Source organism: Taudactylus pleione, unplaced genomic scaffold (genome assembly GCF_031769625.1).
Source record: "Taudactylus pleione unplaced genomic scaffold, aTauple2 ptg001032l, whole genome shotgun sequence".
NCBI classification, from domain to species: domain Eukaryota; kingdom Metazoa; phylum Chordata; class Amphibia; order Anura; family Myobatrachidae; genus Taudactylus; species Taudactylus pleione.
In genome coordinates this window covers 1,317,787-1,337,297 of record NW_028285433.1, presented here as the reverse complement: position 1 = coordinate 1,337,297, position 19,511 = coordinate 1,317,787, and the positions used below count along the sequence as shown (strand labels likewise).

General features: G+C 42.2%; 1 protein-coding gene across 2 annotated transcripts in view; it reads left to right on the top strand.

The window, feature by feature from the left end:
- SHB (SH2 domain containing adaptor protein B) overlaps positions 1–19,511 on the top strand; it is a 251,296-nt gene that overhangs the window by 165,013 nt on the left and 66,772 nt on the right. For both annotated transcript variants that reach the window (XM_088461260.1, XM_088461261.1), the window contains exons 4-5: positions 13,240–13,411; positions 15,238–15,357. In XM_088461260.1, the coding sequence (XP_088317386.1) occupies positions 13,240–13,411; positions 15,238–15,357 (292 nt within the window). The remainder of the gene's footprint in view (positions 1–13,239; positions 13,412–15,237; positions 15,358–19,511) is intronic.

Genomic DNA, 19,511 nt, shown 5'->3' with positions numbered 1-19,511 from the left:
GTAAGATAAGGCACAAAGGTCCTGTCCACCTCATGTAGCTCAAGCTCACCACGAATTGGAATGTTCCAACCTATATAGCGTACTCTATGCTGAAGGCAAGAGCTTAAATAAAGTGAGCTCCCCAACGTGGCTTTAGTCTGTACTTTCGCCAGTGAGTGTGGGAATCCAATTAAACTTTCTATGTAACAACATGCAATCATTGTAAAGCCTTTCAACTGTTGCAGATGGGATGTAGTTTGGTCTCAATACCGACATCCGAATCCCAACAAGGGACTTAAGACACCTATCTTAATTCCAACGCCGGGACGCCAACTCAAACGAAGTAGGTCCGGGGCACCCTTAGCAATAGCGCGGGGGGAGTGGGGGGAGAGGATTAGATTTAGGGAGCGTAGCGGGGTTAGGTTATGAGGGGGTTTAGCGTTAGGCACCCCCCCTAGGAGGGTTAGGTTTAGGATGTGGCAAGGGGGGTTAGGGTTAGGCACCCCCCGAGAGGCGTAAAGGGTTAGGCACTAGGGGGGGAAGGTTAGGGTTAGGCACCACTAAGGGAAGGTTAGGGGGGGAGAGGGATAGGAATAGCGTACTTACCTGCCCTATCAGGATCTTCTCCCTTCGGGTTGCCGGCGTCGGACTTCATACCCATTCCGTTGCAGATATATATTGATTTTGTGTTCGAGATCACTGTTAATGAAAATTAACACACCCTTTCTAATCTTTGTCGACATACAAACTACCCCTTCAGGCGCAAGTGTTCATGAAACTGAGTCACGTACGACTTGACCTTACATAGATGCTTGAACAGGGCTCCATAGTATGCAGAGTGCAAAATTACACAATATCCATTTGTAAAATGGACTTGTGTTCAACTCTGCATTGGACCATAGGCAAACACAGGATGGGTTTCCATTTCGCTCAGTTAGCATCTCTGACCATGACCACAATAGCAGTAGTAGATGATACAGGTTTTTCTAGAGCTGCGGACACAACATACAGTATAAATGGTGGAACAGAGCCGCTGTATGTGCCCAGTATAGACTAGGGATGTGCGCCGGACCATTTTTGCCGGATTTGGATTTGGTTCTAATTCATCGTCCGGCTTTGGATTTGCCAAACTGCGGTGACTGGCTTTGGATTTGGTTTTGGATTTTTTTACAAAAATTGACAAAAAAAGCTAAAATCACATAAATTGGTTTCTTTTTTCTTCCTAGAGTATTATTAACCTCAATAACATTAATTTCCAGTCAATTTAGACCATATCACAGCTTATAATATTGTTTTCAACATTATTGGCCAAAGGTTGCATGGAGCTGACTGGTTACTAAGCAACAAAGCAGCGGCACAACGACACAGACACCACAGTATAAAGCACATCTATGACACATTGCCAGTGGCAGAAATGAAAAGTAGTGCACCCACCCAGTGGGGTACGGCCAGCAGAATCACAGTAGTTGTTTACATAGTGGGCTACGGCCCAAAGAGTCACAGTGCACAATCTTATTCACATTACACCGCACATAGGGCCTGATTCACATTACACCATAAAGTAGTGTATCTTATTTATGTTACGACACACAGTAGTGCCCCTTTTACACAATGCCCACAGTAGTGACCCTTTTACACAATGCCCACATTAGTGCCCCTTTTACACAATGCCCACAGTAGCGGTGTCCCTTACACAATGCCCCCAGCAGTGGTGCCCCCTATGCAGTCCCCTTAGTAGTAGGGTCCCCTATGCAGTGCCCCCAGTAGAATGCCCCCCAGTAGAATGTCCCCCAGTAGTATGCCCCCCATTAGCAGGCCCCCCCAGTAGTATGCCCCCCATTAGCATGCACCCCGTAGTATGCCCCTCATGTGTGAGCTCCAGCCGGCTCCCTCCGTGCAGCAGCCAATGAAGAGTCTGTGTGACTCTCATTGGCTGCTGTAACAAACACACAGCTGCCGCTGGCGGCTGTGTGTTTGTTATGTGTAGGGCAGACCGCTATCACAGCGCTCTGCCCTACACAATAGGAGCCCTGATGTCGGATTCTCTAGTGAGAATCCGACAACAGGCGGCCGCTGTTCGGCCCCGAACGGGGATCCGAGTCAGGCGGTGAACACCCGAACAGGGTTCGGGTGGACTCGGATCCCCAATGTTCGGAGCGGTTCGGATTCCACAGAATCTGAACTGCTCATCTCTAGTATAGACCATCTGTAGATGTAATTATTAATATTGTATTACAGACTAATGTGTGGAATGGTGCCCACATCCATAAAAAAAAAAATAATTCTGCTCAGACTGGCTGCTCCTACTTCCACATCTAACAGCTTACTCTGATCGCTGGCCTTGTATAGTATATGTCTAAAGCATTACACACACTACACTGTATGAGAAGTTGAGTGTCAGTTATATCCCTTTCATGGGCTGGCCACATTTGCTCTTAAAACAAGCACTTGGAACCCCTCCCCCTCTAGAAATCCTGTGTTTGCCCCTGCAGACTCACATTGTATAATTTCTTGTGTTTACCCCAAAATGGGCAATTTAAATTTTAGACAACCCCCATATTGAACTTTTCTCTTTTGTAACTAACTGTTCTCACTGAGGCCTGCTACACTTGTAGCATGTATCGGCATTGTAGTGGGGGGTTGAATAAACAAAATTATAGTGTGGGGCGATTTTGTTGTGCCGCACCATTAATACATTACTAGTCTCACCTGTTGAAATGAATGTTAGAATCACTGGTTTACATAGTCTGTATGCAAGAAAAAAGTGGAGACCTGAAGAATATGTGGTTAACCTTTCTCTGTTACAATAAAAATATTTTAAGAGACATTTACGAAATTTGGTCCACATGCAGTTATCCTCTAGCAATCCTATTTGCTTTCATTTTCTAAACTGACCTAAAAAAATAAAAAATAATCTAATTGGTTTTTATTGATTACTGTACAAGTTGTCACTCTATGTTCACTTACCATGTGCACCAGTTTCCATAAATGGCCCATATTATGGAGATGTCCAGGGGTTGGTATGTCAATGTTTGTGCTTTGCAAGGTGTAGCTTTGAAAGGCACCGAAACAAAGCATTAACAGTAAATCTGTTCCTTCTTAATATCCCAGTTTTCTTATTAATCCTGTAATCGCTAAACAAAGCTAGGGTTCAGTAATAATACACCAGTACATCTCCCAGGAGACAATCACTCATTACACAGTATACAATTGTAATGTTATACAGAGTTTTACCGGTAGATACTAGTTTGCCAGACAAAAGTAAACACAGACATTGTGAAGTTCATTTTAAAATATTGTGTGACTAATAAAATGAGTCTGTCCATTCTGAGCCTCAGTCCAAGCCAGTCTACGTAGTGAACCTGGATCATCTTCCACTTTTTTTTTTTTTAAGATTTATTTTTTATCATTTTTAAAATAACGGCCAGTGTAACAGTATCTGTTGCTCAGATCCCCCAAACTTGATTTAGCTTGCATGTGTGTTTTTAACTGGCGCCACTAGACCTAGCACAATAAAATTTACTTAGATGTACTTTATATTTGTCAGGTGTAAGTAATAGCTTTGCAAATACACAAACAAGCTTCTTTCAATGAACAAAGGATTTTAGGGGCATATTTTTTCTTTGCTCCACCTTCTATATAGTAGCTGTCATGCAGTTTTAAGCAAGGCAAGCCACTATTTGACATCACAATGCATTATATTAAAAGCTATATAGCACAGAGCTGAATGCCATTCAGGAAAAAAAATCACGATAAGTAACAAAATGTGCTACTATGCGTTTTCTTTCTTTTTTTTTTCACCTTACCCTGGACTCCACGGCTGCTCTGTACCGGTAGCAGATGTTGCCGCCTCACCCTCTGTGACAACTCCATGATGATGCCCTCAGCATCAACTCCATGATCAGAGTGGCCAATTGGTAAGCCATATACACTTACCATATGGCCCCTTAATATCTCTGGGCTGACACCACATCTGGGTGGTCATTTAAATTTGCTTGCTCAGTTGAGGTGTTGGCGGTCCCTGCAGCAAGTGTACAGGCGGTCGGTTGTACACACAGGACGTAGTAAGCTGACCAGCGGCCACCGGTCTAAATCCCGACGCGTATCTTAATCCCGTAGCCGGAACACAGACGGACGGATTCCCGAATGAGGTAAGTCCGGGCGCCCGTTCTCTTAGCCGCAGAGGGGGGGTTTGGGTTAGGGCAGTTAGCGGGGTTAGCATTAGGTTTTGGGGGAGGTTAGGGTTAGCCACCCCTAGGGGGGAGGGTTAGGGTAAAGCACCACTGGGGGGGGGTAGGTTTAGGCACTAAGGGGGGAGGGTTAGGTTTAGGCATGAAGGAGGGGGACTCAGGTTCAGGAACTAACTGGGAGGGTTGGGGTGCGGGGTGGGGAGGGTTAGGGTTAGGCTACCAGTAGGGGGGGAGAGTAAGTATACTTACCCGACCCCTGTCGGGATGCCAATCATCGGGATGCCGCTGTCGGTATTCTGACAGGAGGCATCCCGACAGCCGGCATATCGTACTGTTTCTGTACACACATGTAGATGCACCGATATATCTATCAGATATACAGTCAGGTGCATAAATATTGGGATATATTTTGGCCTCTATTCACCACCACAATGGCTTTGAAATGAAACAAACAAGATGTGCTTTAACTGCAGACTTTCAGATTTAATTTGAGGGTAATATAGAAACCGTTGTAATTCCTACACCGTTCACCTGATTTGGATGTAATTACCCTCAATTAAATCTGAAAGTCTGCAGTTAAAACACATCTTGTTTGTTTCATTTCAAAGCCAATGTGGTGGTGAATAGAGGCCAAAATATGAAAATTCTGTCAATGTCCCAATATTTATGCACCTGACTGTATCTGCTGCCCTCCAGGGCTAATCTGCTATATATCACAGACATGTCTGGCATACACACCTGCCTATGAACTTGCAATATATAGTTTGTTGATTGAACAAACGATGAATTGACAAGTGTTACGAAAACATTGCAAACATACCAATAAAAAAAAAGACTTGCAGTACACAATATTGCCGAATATAGGATACAAACTATGTAAACATTGCACCAGTAGTGCATACGAGATGCTTGATAAGAGATTGTCTGTCCTAAGGCAATACATGTTTTCCAAACCTCTTCATTATGACTGACCAATTAATTAGCACATGTGGATATTTGAGTGAGTCTTTCATGAATGCAGTGGTGTTCTGCCTGATGGGAGAACTGATAAACATACACTTTAACAATACATTTACAGACACTTTAACAGAGGGCCAGATAGATGTCCAAATTGGCCATATGGAATCTTAATCAATGAGATGGATGATGAAAAAAGCGCTTTCCGATAACGATTTTTGTGAGATGAAATATCCGGATCTGATGTTAATCAGTTGTTTTTTAGTCTGATACAAACTGCACTACTCAGGCAATTAGGTGTAAGAGACTCAATTGTCTGTCTGACACAATACATGTGTGTGTTTTCTAGATCAATGGCTTGAAAACCACTGTGGTATGCATTGTTTTCTCGTGCCCTCCTATTGGTGTTTCATGGACCATTTAAACCAAATTAATTAAAATTTGTTTTTGTTTTTGTTTTTTTTTCTACATGATTTATATGAAAATAGGTCACGTCAATTAGTATGATTGCTGCATATAAAGTAAAATATTTTCATTTTATTTTAGTAAAAAAAAATTGGGGGAATTCAATTGTTTTTGACATTGCAAATTTAAAGCTTAACCAACTTAAATGTATGTAGTTTTAATTTTATATAAATATTGTTGTCAAATAAGCTCTTGTATTTACCGTCATATTTTAGAATCACCTTCATGGCAGTTTGTGTGCACTTGCTGTGTGTATATTATGAGAAATAAGCACAGCTCATGATTTCTAAAGCCAAATGTCCTGTCGGCATTCCCAGCACAGACTATAAATGGTAAAGTGTGACTGCTTTGAGCAGACAGCCCCTGGAGGTAAAATTAAATAACGTTTTACCCATGTATGGGTAGGCATCTTCCTATTACCTGTACTGAATCTACAGGCTGCCTCTTCTATCCGTAAAGAAAGGAGTGTGTTGTCTGCAATACTTAGCTATTCAAGCATCTAGGGCAGGGAGTTTGCAGACATTACATTAGATTGACTACAGATTTACAGTTCTCCAGTAGAGTGGTACGCTTACAATCAACCTTGAGTGTTGGTAGCTTAACACTGCCGCCCAAACGTGCTAAAAGCACTTTGGGGTATATTTATTAAGCCTTGGATGGAGGTAAAGTGAACAGAGATAAAGTGCCAGTGATTCAGCTCCTAAGTGCCATGTCACAGGCTGTGTTTGAAAAAAAAAATGAGTTTGGAGCTGGTTGGTTGGTACTTTATCCCTGTTCACTTTATCTCCATCTAAAGCTTAGTACATAGACACCTTTTTCATTAATGATTTGCAATGCTGCCAACCAGCATTGCATGGCACGGGTTAGTGAGTGCAAAATATGGGGAGGACTGTGCCACTGCCCACATAGATGAGCCACAATAGCTTGTGGCTAGATGATAAATTACTTTCTATTGAAAGTCAAATGGGTAAAACAAACTCCTTGTTTAAAATTGTTTTGCAAACATTGCTTAATGTATTTTTTCCCCAAACTCTTTTTGTCTAAAACGTATGTGGAGACTGTGTAGAAATATTATAAAGTTAGCAAATATGTTTATATACACTAAATGCTCTAAGTAGTATGTTTGACCATTTAAGCCACATCCATTGGTGTCTGCTAAATAATAAAAAAAAATATCTATCCATTCCATCTCCATAGTCAAACATTAACAGTAGAATGGGTCATACTGAAATACAGAATAGCACCTTTCCAATTCATCAAATGTGTGCCCTGCTAGACCTGCTCCAGTCAACTGATATCACTGATATTGTGAAGTGAAAATGTTCAAGAGCAACGACACAGAGGTAGGCCATACACGTTTACAGATCAGAACCGACAAGTGCTGAAGTCTATAGTGCCAAAAATGTGTCTGTTCTTTTTTGCAACAGTCATTGCTGACTTCAAAACATCCTCTGGAATGTTGACACAAGAATTGTTTGTCTGGAGCTTCATGGATTGGGTTTCCATGGCCAAGCAACTACACCCAAGTCTCAGCATTAAGTGCAATGCCAAACATTGGCTGAGCAATGTAAAGTAGAGCTGAACGGTTTGGTTTTGACTTTGTTCTCTTAGCCTAACTAGCGCAAGTTTGGATTTATCTTATTGGCTATCCAAAACACGTGAGAGCCGGCTAACCTATAAGATGCCCTTTTTGAGATCTGAACATAGCCGAGTAAAACTGAACCACTCATCTCTAAATATAAAGTACACTGCCACTGGACTCTGGAGCAGTGAAAACACATTTTCTAGAGTAATGAATCTCATTTCCCCATCTGGTAGTCTGATGGCCTAATCTGGATTTGGTGGATGCCAACAGAAATGGTGGAGGAATAATGGTCTGCACCAGTTTTTCTTGATTTGGTTTGGCCTGCTTAATTCTGGTGAAGGGAAATCTTATTGATACAGTATACATTGACATTATGGAGGATTATATGTTTCCAACATTGTCATGCTAAAACAGGAAAGGACCTTCCCCAATCTGTCACTACAATGTCCCTGTACACAAATCAAGATCCATAAAATATAATATATATATATATATATATATATATATAATATTGTTTGGCACGGAGGAAATAAACCTGGCTGCAGAGAGTCCCGACATCAACTTTCATCGAACACCTTTGAGATGAACTGGAACACCTACTGCAAGCCAGGAAAGCTGTGTCCTCGTACACTTGATCGTCTTTACGCCATATGGTGCAAGACGACAGGAGTGACTGGTGCGCTCCAAGACTAGCAATGTACCGTATTTTATCTTAGTTGCATTGCAGACACAGTGTAAAGCCACTCTCAAGTGTACCAAAGATGCTAGGCTGCGACTTTAATCATACAGGAATTTGAACACACGTACAAAGACGCAGATAAAGCACAATGGCACTTGGTGTTAGGAAGAGGCCTATTTGGACTTGAGCCACCATGCATAAGAACACATCTGAATCGCCCAACATCAGTGCTCGACTTCATTAAAGGTACGTTAAAGGGAGATGTATTAAAACTTCAAGGGAGATAAAGTGGAGGTTGCCCATAGCAACCAGCCAGCTTCTGTCATTTTATCGACTGTGCTAGATAAATGATAGCCAGAAGATGGATGGATGCTGTATTCTCCACTTCACCTCTCTTGAAGGTTTGATACATCTCCCCCTAACGGACTTGTGGTTGAACAGATGAAGGATGCAAAGCGGGGGCAAATCCATATTAATGTCCATGGTTTTGTAATGAGATGTGGATAATCAGGTGTCTGCTTATGGGCATGAAGTATGTGTGTGTGTTTGTGTGTGTGTGTGTATATATATATATATATATATATATATATAATGTGTGTCACAATGCTGTTAGTACCACAGTGCATTATTTGAACCCTGTGATGATGTGGATCAGCCAGATGGCTGCTGTCAACATGTTGAATTGAGCTAGAAGTTTAATGCTATTCCTTTACTGCACAGGTTCTCAAACTCTGTCCTCAAGACCCCAAACAGTGCATGTTTTCCAGGTCTCCACACTGAATCAGGTGAAATAATTAGCTCCACCTGTGGACCTTTTAAAATGTGTCAGTGAGTAATGATTACACCTGTGCACCTGCTGGGTGACCTGCAAAACGTGAACTGTGTGGGGTCCTGAGGACCGAGTTTGAGAACCACTGCTTTACTGGGTGGTGATGAAGAGTATTCCTATTCTTTTAGATTAGATCTATGTTTCATGGATTTTTTTGCCATATGAATAAAGTTTTTCTATTTTTTGAATAAGAGTACCCTCTTTTTGGGGGAACTATATACCTCTCATTAACTATGTATATATTAAATATTTATTTAAAGATCACTTTATTGCTAAACAATTCAATAGGCAGTACTAACACTGAGGTTATGGAGCCTCGGGTTTCTTATGTTATGCAAATTTTTTCTTTTTCCACTTTTCTATGAATAAAACAGAGGGTTTCATGGGTGACTGTCTGCGTGTGACTCTGAGAGGGAGAGCAGGTATAAATTGTGTCAAGTTGCCCTTGTGTGACACTGTGGCTTAACAAGCTTGCATGTGACAAATCTTTTTTTCATTTAAGCATGGCTAACTCTTTGAATATGGGATGAGGGCCTAATTCCAGATGGCCACATAAAACAAGGCAAAGAATAGCTGAAAGACGCATACAGCATTGATGTTTGTGCCTATTGCTCACGTACAAGTGCACATGTAAATGTATGTGGAACACCAGAGTGATAGGAGGTAAACAGTCATGAATAATGGCAATGAACAGAGCCGTAACTAGACTTTTTGGTGCCCTGTGCCAGAAAGAGCATTGGCGGCCCCCTCATTTTTTAAAGGGACATAATGCACCCAAAAAAGGGCCATGGCTTCATGGGGAAGGACCAGAGAAGAGATAAGAGAGACCAGGAGATGCTGGGGATGAAATAAGAGGAAGCTACAAGCAAGAATGACAATAAACAGAAAATTGACAGGACCAAACAGTGATCCCTGACCTGTGGTGCCCTGTGCGATGGCACCGGCCGCACTACCCTAGCTATGGCCCTGGCAATGAATTATAGTTATTAGTTTTGTTTATCCATCATTTTAGAAGTTTAGACGTGTTTATTCTAGGGGTGTGCACCGGCCACTTTTAGTGTTTTGGTTTTGGATCTGGATCTTTCTTTGTGTTTTGGATCTGGATTGGTTTTGCCAAAACCACCCTTCGATGTTTTGGGTTCTGGGTTTTGTGTTTTGGATCTGTATTTATTTTTAAAAAAGCATAAAAACAGCTAAAATCACAGAATGTGTTGATTTTTCTGCTCCTATGCTATTACTAACCTCAAAAAACTTAATTTCCACTCATTTCCAGTTTATTCTGAACACCTCACAATAGTGTTTTTATGTCCAAAAGGTTGCACCGAGGTAGATGGATGACTATGCTAAGCGACACGAGTGGGCGGCACAAACACGTGGCCCATCTAGGAGTGACACTGCAGTGGCAGACAGGATGGCAGTTTGAAAAACTAGGCCCCAACCAGTACATAATGCAAAGAAAAAAAAAGAGGTGCAAGATGGAATAGTCCTTGGGCCCTCCCACCCACCCTTATGTTGTATAAACAGGACATGCACACTTTAACAAACCAATCATTTCAGCGCCAGGGTCTGCCACACGACTGTGGCTGAAATGATTGGTTCGTTTGGGCCCCCACAAAACAAGCTGGCAATTAATCTGGCCCTGCACAAACTGGCTCTACGGAGGCAAGATGTCGTCCTCATCCTCCTCATTCACCGATTCCTCACCTTCTTCAGTGTTGTGTACATCCTCATCCTCACACAGTATTAATTCATCCCTGCTGGAATCCACCACCACAGGTCCCTCTGTACGTTCTGGAGGCTGGTCTCCCTGGAAAAGTTGATAATTCATTTTTATGAACATCATCTTCTCCACATTTTGTGGAAGCAACCTCCTACGCCTTTTGCTGACAAGGTTCCCGGCTGCACTAAACACTCTTTCGGAGTGCACACTGGAGGGGGGGCAACTCAGGTAAAATAGAGCCAGTTTGTACAGGGGCCTCCAAATTGCCTCTTTTTCCTGCAAGTACATGTACGGACTGTCTGACATGCCTACTTGGATGCTGTCACCGATGTAATCCTTTAACAGACAGACGCACGCTTGTCGCTGCTGCTTTGAGGATGCAGGTGCGGCTACAGCCCACACAATTCACAAAGACAGGAAAATAATTTTTTTATTGTTTGTGGAGCGCACTTTGAGGGTTACACCACCCTTTAACAGACAGACGCATGCTTGTCGCTGCTGCTTTGAGGACAGTATCATATGCAGTGACAGTAGACTTGTCAGAAATTGTTGGCATGTCCTTCAGTCCGGACCAGATGTCCAAACCGGCCCTTGACTTATGACACAGGCGCACGCTTGGCGCTGCTACTGTGTTGATGCACGTGCGGCTACATCGCACACAAGTCACAAAAACAAAAAAAAAATTGTTTTTTATTTTTGGAGCACTTTGAGGGTTACACCACCCTTTAACAGACAGACGCACGCTTGTCGCTGCTGCTTTGAGGATGCAGGTGGAATCTAGACGGGATTTGGAACCGGGGACACACTACCTCCATCAATTGTCTAACTCCCACTGCACTAATGGCGGATACCGGACGCACGTCTAACACCAACATAGCAGTCAAGGCCTCAGTTATACGTTTTGCTTCAGGATGACTGCTGTCGTACTTCATCCTCATCGCTAGGGACTGTTGGAGGGTCAATTGTTTAGTAAAAGTAGTGATGTTCCTACTTCCTCTCTGGGATGATGAACAACTCCCAGCAACAGCACTAGGAGGAAGTGGTTATTGATCTTTCCCTATTTTATTTTTATCGGAGAAAGTTTGGTCCTCCATTTATGTTATATTGATATATACGTGCGGCTAAGGCGCACACAAACACAGAAAATATTTTTTTATTTTTGCTGGAGAGTAGTGCACTTTGTGGGTTACACCACCCTTTAAGAAATGAGCCAGCCGGCTCTTTACTTATGGGACACAGGCGCACGCTTGGCGCTGCTCCTTTGTTGATGCACATGCAGCCACAGTGCACACAATTCACAAACACAGAAAATATTTTTTTATTTGGTTTGGAGTGTACTTTGGGGGTTACAGCACCCTTTAACGGTCAAGCCAGCCGGCCCTTTACTTATGACACAGGCGCACGCTTGGCACTACTTTGTTGATGCACGTGCGGCTACTGCACAATTCACAAACAGAGAAAATATTTTTTTATTTTGTTTGGAGTGTACTTTGGGGGTTACAGCACCCTTTAACGGACAAGCCAGCCGGCCCTTTTCTAATGGGACACAGGCACACGCTTGGCGCTGCTCCTTTGTTGATGCACGTGCAGCCACAATGCACACAATTCACAAACACAGAAAAAATATTTATTTTTTTTAGCACTTGGGGGGAGCATCCCTGACGGACAGAGCACCCCCTGGACAACACTACAGCACCCCTTTAGGACTGGGACACTGCACAGGACTTTGGAGTGGACACAGTCCCTATGGACAACTGACTGCACAACACAGTCCAGCCAGCCCCTATGGACTTTGAAGTAGTGGACACAGCCCCTATGGACAACAGCAGCACAACACTACACTACACAGTCCAGCCAGCCCCTATGGACTTTGAAGTAGTGGACACAGCCCCTATGGACAACAGCAGCACAACACTACACTACACAGTCCAGCCAGCCCTAACTCCCACCCTCCCTCTTCACTGTCAACAGCCGAGTGAGAAAATGGCGCCGACGCGGGTATCTTATATAGGATCCAAAACCCGCGAGACCCGGAAGGCGGGATGATGACGTTTTGCCTCGATTTCAGATCCGAGTCAGGCGGGAAAAGTCGAGCCTGACTCGGATCGGCCTCGGATCGGGGGGGTTCGGATTTCAGAAATCCGAACCCGCTCACCCCTAGTTTATACATGCATATATAATCTTGTTTTTCCAGAGCAGATTGTGTACTTCCGTTAGTATAACCATTTATAAAACTTATTTGTTCGTAGAGAATACTGATGATTAATATAGCACAGCATTGTGAGGAGAGCCTAAGGGGGACTATGCTAAATATATAATTATCATTACCAGAGGAAATTATGTACAGTAAAGACTGATAAGGTATTTGTTATAATTGTGAATGATATGTTAGCTGTCTGTGCCACGCTTGATAGCTAAATAAAGTTACAGCTTTCAGTAAGAATTTAAGATGGTAAACATTACCTTGAGGACATAGAATGTCTCAACTTTAACAGTAGTTAAATAGTCAGTACAAAATACAGCCATGTTCTAGGTCACTAGCACTGTTGTCACTTTAGAACGCCAAAAAAAAGTAGCATCTTGAACATAGTGAACGCTCCGGTATGTAAGATGTATACTGTTTCTATGTTACACTGGAGTGCTGTAGAATATGCACAAGCTGCATGCATCCCGATCACCGTGTGAAGCTCTTCTGTATAACTCGGAAACAGGGTTCCCCATTCAATGTCTTAGTACAGGACTATTTAATATCCTCAGGAAAGTACGGTGTTTAAAAGCACCACTACTATATAGACACCATTACTCTATTATGTAAATCTGTTAAATCTTTTGCAGCTCAGTTCAATGGCAGCGAGATAAGACAGTCCTCTCCATCTCCATCCAGCGACAGACGCAGACAGCTCAGAGCCCCCGGAGGTGGCTTCAAACCCATAAAACATGGCAGCCCTGAACTCTGTGGCATCCTGGGAGAAAGAGTAGATCCAAATGTTGCATTGGAGAAACAAATGTGAGTAACAAGTGTCTGAATGATTCCATTGGCTTAAGGTGTAATTAGTTAGGCTACATGCACACTGGCATTTTAAGCTTGCTTATTAATTGCATGTTAAAAAGCACTGAAACAAAATTAGAAGCACTACAAAAAAAAATTACTGCAGCTCCATGTAAGGTAAATGTATGTAAAATGCAAATATGTACTGTCTCCATATGAATGGATGTGAAAGCAAAAAAAAAAAAAAACACTTAGCCAGTGGCGGATCTAGAGAGTGGTGGCAATAAAATGGGTCTTACCTACTGTAGGCGCTATTCAGTATTTAACCATAGGAGAACATATGAGAGGTTCCAGTTATTAAGTGAAACAAATATGACATTTATTAATCATAGTAAAAAACATGTGATAATAAAAAACATGTGAAGATGTATGAAAACATGAAACATTTAGCATACAAAATCATGAATGGGGGGGTACCCAAGGGTTATGGGTTTGGTCCAAAAATTCTTGGGGTTGGGAATGGTGGGCAAACGCCCCAACAGAACGAGTAGATTCATTCAGCTTTACCAGCATGTGGATTGAAGCTGGATGGGTGAGTGGGATGGACGAGGGGAATGTCCAGAGTATGTGTAAAAAATGACCCACAGGATGGGTATATATATTCAATTATTCCAGTTTAAAGATAAAACTGGATACATTAAGTACTTTAGTAAAGTCGTACCGGAGGAGGGGCGGGGAGCCAGCGTGTGTTGGTTTGCAGGGATTCCGGGTGGCCCTGCAATGGCTCCACTAGTTTGTACCCAAATCGTCCGGGGATCTTTGTTTGTTGTCCTTCTGGTCCAGGAGATGACACAGGTGTAGATGGCATTTCGAGACTTTTAGTCTCTTCCTCAAGGCAGCCGTTTACTTCAGTTTTCCTACTAGAAAACTCATTACCCACCAGGCCTGCTTACAGTCAGGGAGCGCCCAGGCTCACATATACCCACACCATTAGAGAGTGGTCGGCCCAGGTGCAAGAATATGCTTTGGGCCCCCCTATGCAGTGCCCCCAGAAGTAGTCCCCCCTATGCAGTGCCCCCAAAAGTAGTCCCCCCTATGCAGTGCCCCCAAAAGTAGTCCCCCCTATGCAGTGCCCCCAGAAGTAGTTCCCCCTATGCAGTGCCCCCAGTAGTAGCCCCCCGATGCAGTTCCCCCAGTTTTATTCCCCCTATGCAGTGCCCCCAGTAGTAGTCCCCCCTATGCAGTGCCCCCAGTAGTAGCCCTCCTATGCAATTCCCCCAGTTGTAATCCCTCCCCATGCAGAGCCCCCTATGTAGTGGCCAGCCCCCCCATACAATGCCCCCAGTAGTGCCCCCCCTATACAGTGGCCATAGTAGCTCGTATGCTGTGCCAATGCCCCCATAGTAGCACCCCCTCCCCTTGTGCTGTGCAAGTGCACCCTTACACAAAGAAACAAAAAAAAAACACACACAATTTACCTGATCCCCGCTCCTGTCGATGACCGCCGCTGTCCAGACGCTCCTCTTGGCCCGCTCTCGCTCTGCACCACGGGATGAGAGAGACGTCATGACGTGACGTCTCTCCCATCACCCGCTGCAGAGGGACCCGAAGAGTAGAATTTGTCATATTAACTGTAACATTTTCTATTAATACTACTATCAATACATTAATAAAATATGGTTACAGTAGATTATAATATTGGTGTATCATATTGGTGTTTTAGCAATATTGTTATTGTCAACAATCCAATTATGTTACTTAAACTACTGTTTGATTTATCTAGAGCTGGTTAATATTTCAAAACTGCATATGACACTAAGATTCAATGTGCCTCCTGTTTTCAGCTGGTACCATGGAGCGATCAGTCGGACAGATGCAGAGAACTTACTGAGGTTGTGTAAAGAATGTAGCTACCTCGTGAGGAACAGTCAGACAAGCAAGTACGACTACTCCCTATCACTGAAGTAAGTAATTTCTGATGGACATACCACTGATAAGAGAAAAGGTGCAGAAATGTGGGACGGTAGTAAAAGGAACAGTCAGCAAAATGCATTTTTTTTGTCATATTTAAGACTAAACAAACTGTGCAATATATTTCCTTTTGAAAATGACGTATGTAGTGTTTGTGTAATTTATTGCTTAATTGTTATGTTACGATGCACTTAATTGTGAATATTTTGGTTAGTTGCTGATTTTTTTGTTATTGATAGAGCTTCTCAGTCATTGCATGCTGTATAATATCAACAATGAAAAAGCTTTTTTCTTATTGAATTGCTTTCAAGTGGGAATGGGAAATGCAGCATTGAATCTGTGGACGCAGAGCTTATACCCTTATCAGCAGCATGCTTTTTATGTGGTTTACATCTGCACAGTATACACCTGTAACCATAGGAAATAGGCCTTTAGCTGATCATATATTCTTGTTCACATGGAGCTCGTTGCTGTGCTTGGCCAGAGGCTGCACGGCTGTATGGAAAGGAGCTGTGATGTACACACCAGTGCAGGTGAGGAGGCATTCTTTATGCATACCTCTGAGGAACTGTGATGTTTTCTGGTAAATAGTGGTCTGCTCAAGTGGGGAAGAAATTACTTTTTTTTGGATGTTAAGCGTTTAGTGCCTCCTGTTCGTAAAAGCCTTAGTTCCCAAGTAGCATTCACTTTTGAATCGAGTGTGTTTATCGTGGAAAAACACCGCTCTCCACACTCTGCTTGGTAAATTAAACTACTTTTATTCAGAATTTGCTCTAGTTTTTTTTAGCTGTTATTTTTATTGGAATTTTCTCTACCTTGATTTTTCTTTTCCTTTTTTCTTGTACAAAATCATTTGAAATCTCTGTTAAGAAAATCAATACTGGAGTCTAAAGCAGAGGAGCATATTATTGCTCTTCAGGTCTTGCACCACTGAGCTGTTCAGTTATGTCCTGCTGTGTCTGCGTGGCTTCGGCAAGCTATTAGATGGCTCTGTGTGTGCTCACTGGCATGCACCAGCAGGTAAAATAATGTGCACTCTGTCTGTGTGTTGCCTGTGCACAGTAGGAGGACATTGGGTTCATTCGTGCCTCAGCAACAGGCTGATGTAGGGGAAACGAGAGTGATCATATATTTTGTACATAGGCCAAACAGGACATTGTGATTTAGAGGTATAATAGACCTTTATATTCTATTGCTACTGGTAAAGAAATGACATTACAAAGGGCCTTAATAATTTGCGCCAGGCAGTCAACCTGTATAGGTCACCATTAAACGTTTTAATTGTTACAACTAAATAAAGGTGCTGTATTATAAATGCTGAAATAACTCCTTGGATTTAGAAGTGACACTGGGATTATAATTCAGGCTAATTGCATTGCTCCCTTATGTGGTGTTCTGTAGTTCGCCTCTGCTGTGCGACCTATTAATTTATCTGGCAAATAGCTTTAATTTCTCCCTTACCTAGTCACAAGAACAGTGATGCTGTGAGACAGCCCAGCAGGCCTCAGTAGCGTAGTATTAGATTCATGATTCAAATCTGTATTTAAAACCAACACTGTAACCCCTATAAGTTTTTACAAAATGCCATTGATCGGTATCTACAGTAGGTTTCTAGATATGCATCATAAGTAAATAAACACTGCTTACCTGACAGTGCTTAATCATAACTATTTTTACTTCTATCAAAATAAAATACACTAAACTCACTTTAGAAATGATGTCACTTACGATTGCCAAACAGGATGCAGTCAATATCCCGACCACGGCGATTCCAGCGTTCAGAATGCCGGCGCCGGAATCCCAACACTTGTCAGAATCCCAGCACCAGCATCCCGGGCGTCGGAATCCAAAGGTAAGTAGTGGGGTTAGGGGGATCGTTAGGCACTAGGGGGAGGGTTTGGGTCAGACACTACGAGGGGTGGGTTAGGTGTAGGGTGCGGGGAGGAGGAGGTTAGGTTTAGGCATTAGGGAGGGAATGAGAGTTAGGGTAGGGAGAGGGTGAGGGTTAGAACACTGACTGACAAGTGTCTGTAGTGTAACCGTGTCAGGATGCCAGCACCATGATTCTGACCGCCTGGATCCCGAGCGTTGGCATCCCATATTCATCCCTTGCCAAACATGCTGCAGTTCCACAGGAGACAAGTAATGGGTGAAATGTCGCTGCATGTGTGGCTCCAGAATTACCGGGATCCATGATAATGATCCAATCAAAAATGGCAGGATTGTCATTGGGCATGTTGGTTATGGCAGACAGACCCTATATGATCTATTGACTGATATATCGTTCCGACGTGGAACAATATATTGTGCACATTGTATAGTGTGTATGCCCAATCCATCCTTCATTGAATTATCCCATCTGCTGTGCTGCAAATCACAAGATTATTCCACAGCCGACGCGGTGTCACATGCAGCATGTAATGATACATCATGCCGTCGTAAGATGGATCTTGTGGTGTTAACGGCGACACAATGTATTGTTATATCGCATCGCTGGGTTGCACCATCATAAGGTGTGTAGCCTAATTTACAGACCCTAATAACAATGCGGTAAGTGATGCAGCTGATCCACCCAGTCGCCAAGAGGCCTGATCTAACTATATGGCCCAGCGATCCACTGTTTCACCCCTGACTAAATCTAAGTTAAATAATACAATAGCTGGTGCACTGATAATATTGTATGCTAATATATAGATCAACTAACAGTGTGTCTGTGTACCAAAAAGAATAGAAGGAGTAGGTCTATGATAGACCTACTGTACTCTTTATTCTTTTTGGTATGTAGACATATCTACAGTAGTACAGACTGGCTATCTTGTTCATATTATATGTATCCTTCGTAATCTCTCTCAAGCAAGGAAACCGTTATAGTACAGTGATATTTTGAATACTTTATTAAATAAAAAATGTCAAAACACGTACATGTCCTGTACAGTAGTGTAGCATTGGATTTTTGTTTCTTCTATAACGGCACTATGATAGGTGGATCAGAAAGATTTATAAGCCTGCTTGTAGTTTCTGATTGGTTCATCAGTCACAGAAATAATCCTGTAAAATTATATAATATTTGCCCGATATTACCTATTGCTTTAAAATTATTTTTATAGTGTTATTTTCCCTTTACTCAACATGGAAATAGGGTATTACATAAGATAAAGCATTGAAAGCAATGAAGTAGTTAATATTGAACTGCAAAGCACTAATGCTCTCCAAAAAATGTTTGTGAGTTAAGCAATATGTCTCTGAATAGGAATCTCTTGCATGCCGTCTTAGATAAGCAAATTATAGGGTGGGAGCACTGAAAATTGTATAGAACGCAAAGCCAGGAACATAAGAAATATTATTTTTACATTTTAGTTAAACATGCAAAAGCAGGCCTTGCTATTCCTTCCTTTTTATTTAATTAGCCTCAGCATAAATAAGCATGATGGTTGTAAATAATTGTCTAGGTACACTTCCAGCCACATATTGAGTTTGCCGTTTCCAGAAGTCATGAGAGTAAATCATCCTGCTCATAATTAGAGCGGATTGAACTGAAAATGTGACTAGCCTACTGCAATAAACCAAGGAAACTCGGGTCATAATGAGGACATTTGGGATGTATGGTAGTGTTCAAAGGAATTGATCAGAGAAAATGAGTTAACCCTTCTGACACAAACAGTACCCTTTATATTGCTACCTGCAATGTTTTCTTCACACTATGACAAATAGATTTTTACTTCTTCACTCCAAAAAATATATAAATCTATAATAATAGCATCTGAGCCAATAGACAATCATGTTTTTCCTGCCTTCAAGAAATTATGATATTCTTTACTTTTCGGCGATTTTAATTTCCATATCAATGCGGCTTAATTTCTGTTTTATCAAACACCAATGTTATTGTCTAATGGCCAAGGATACAACTGCAAACAACTTCCACAAGAAGACTAGGCATAAATTGGGGTTATACCATTCTTACATATTGATGTCTATTTGTGATGAGTACAGCATTGGCAATCCCCCAGTAGTAACATCTCTTTGTAAATTTGACAGATAGATAGAATATCTGTCGCAACTAAGTTAGACCTAGAAACAAATTAAATTTGTTTTATTGGGAGTTTCTGGGATATTTTCCTATTGAAATATTATCATTATTATGCATTTG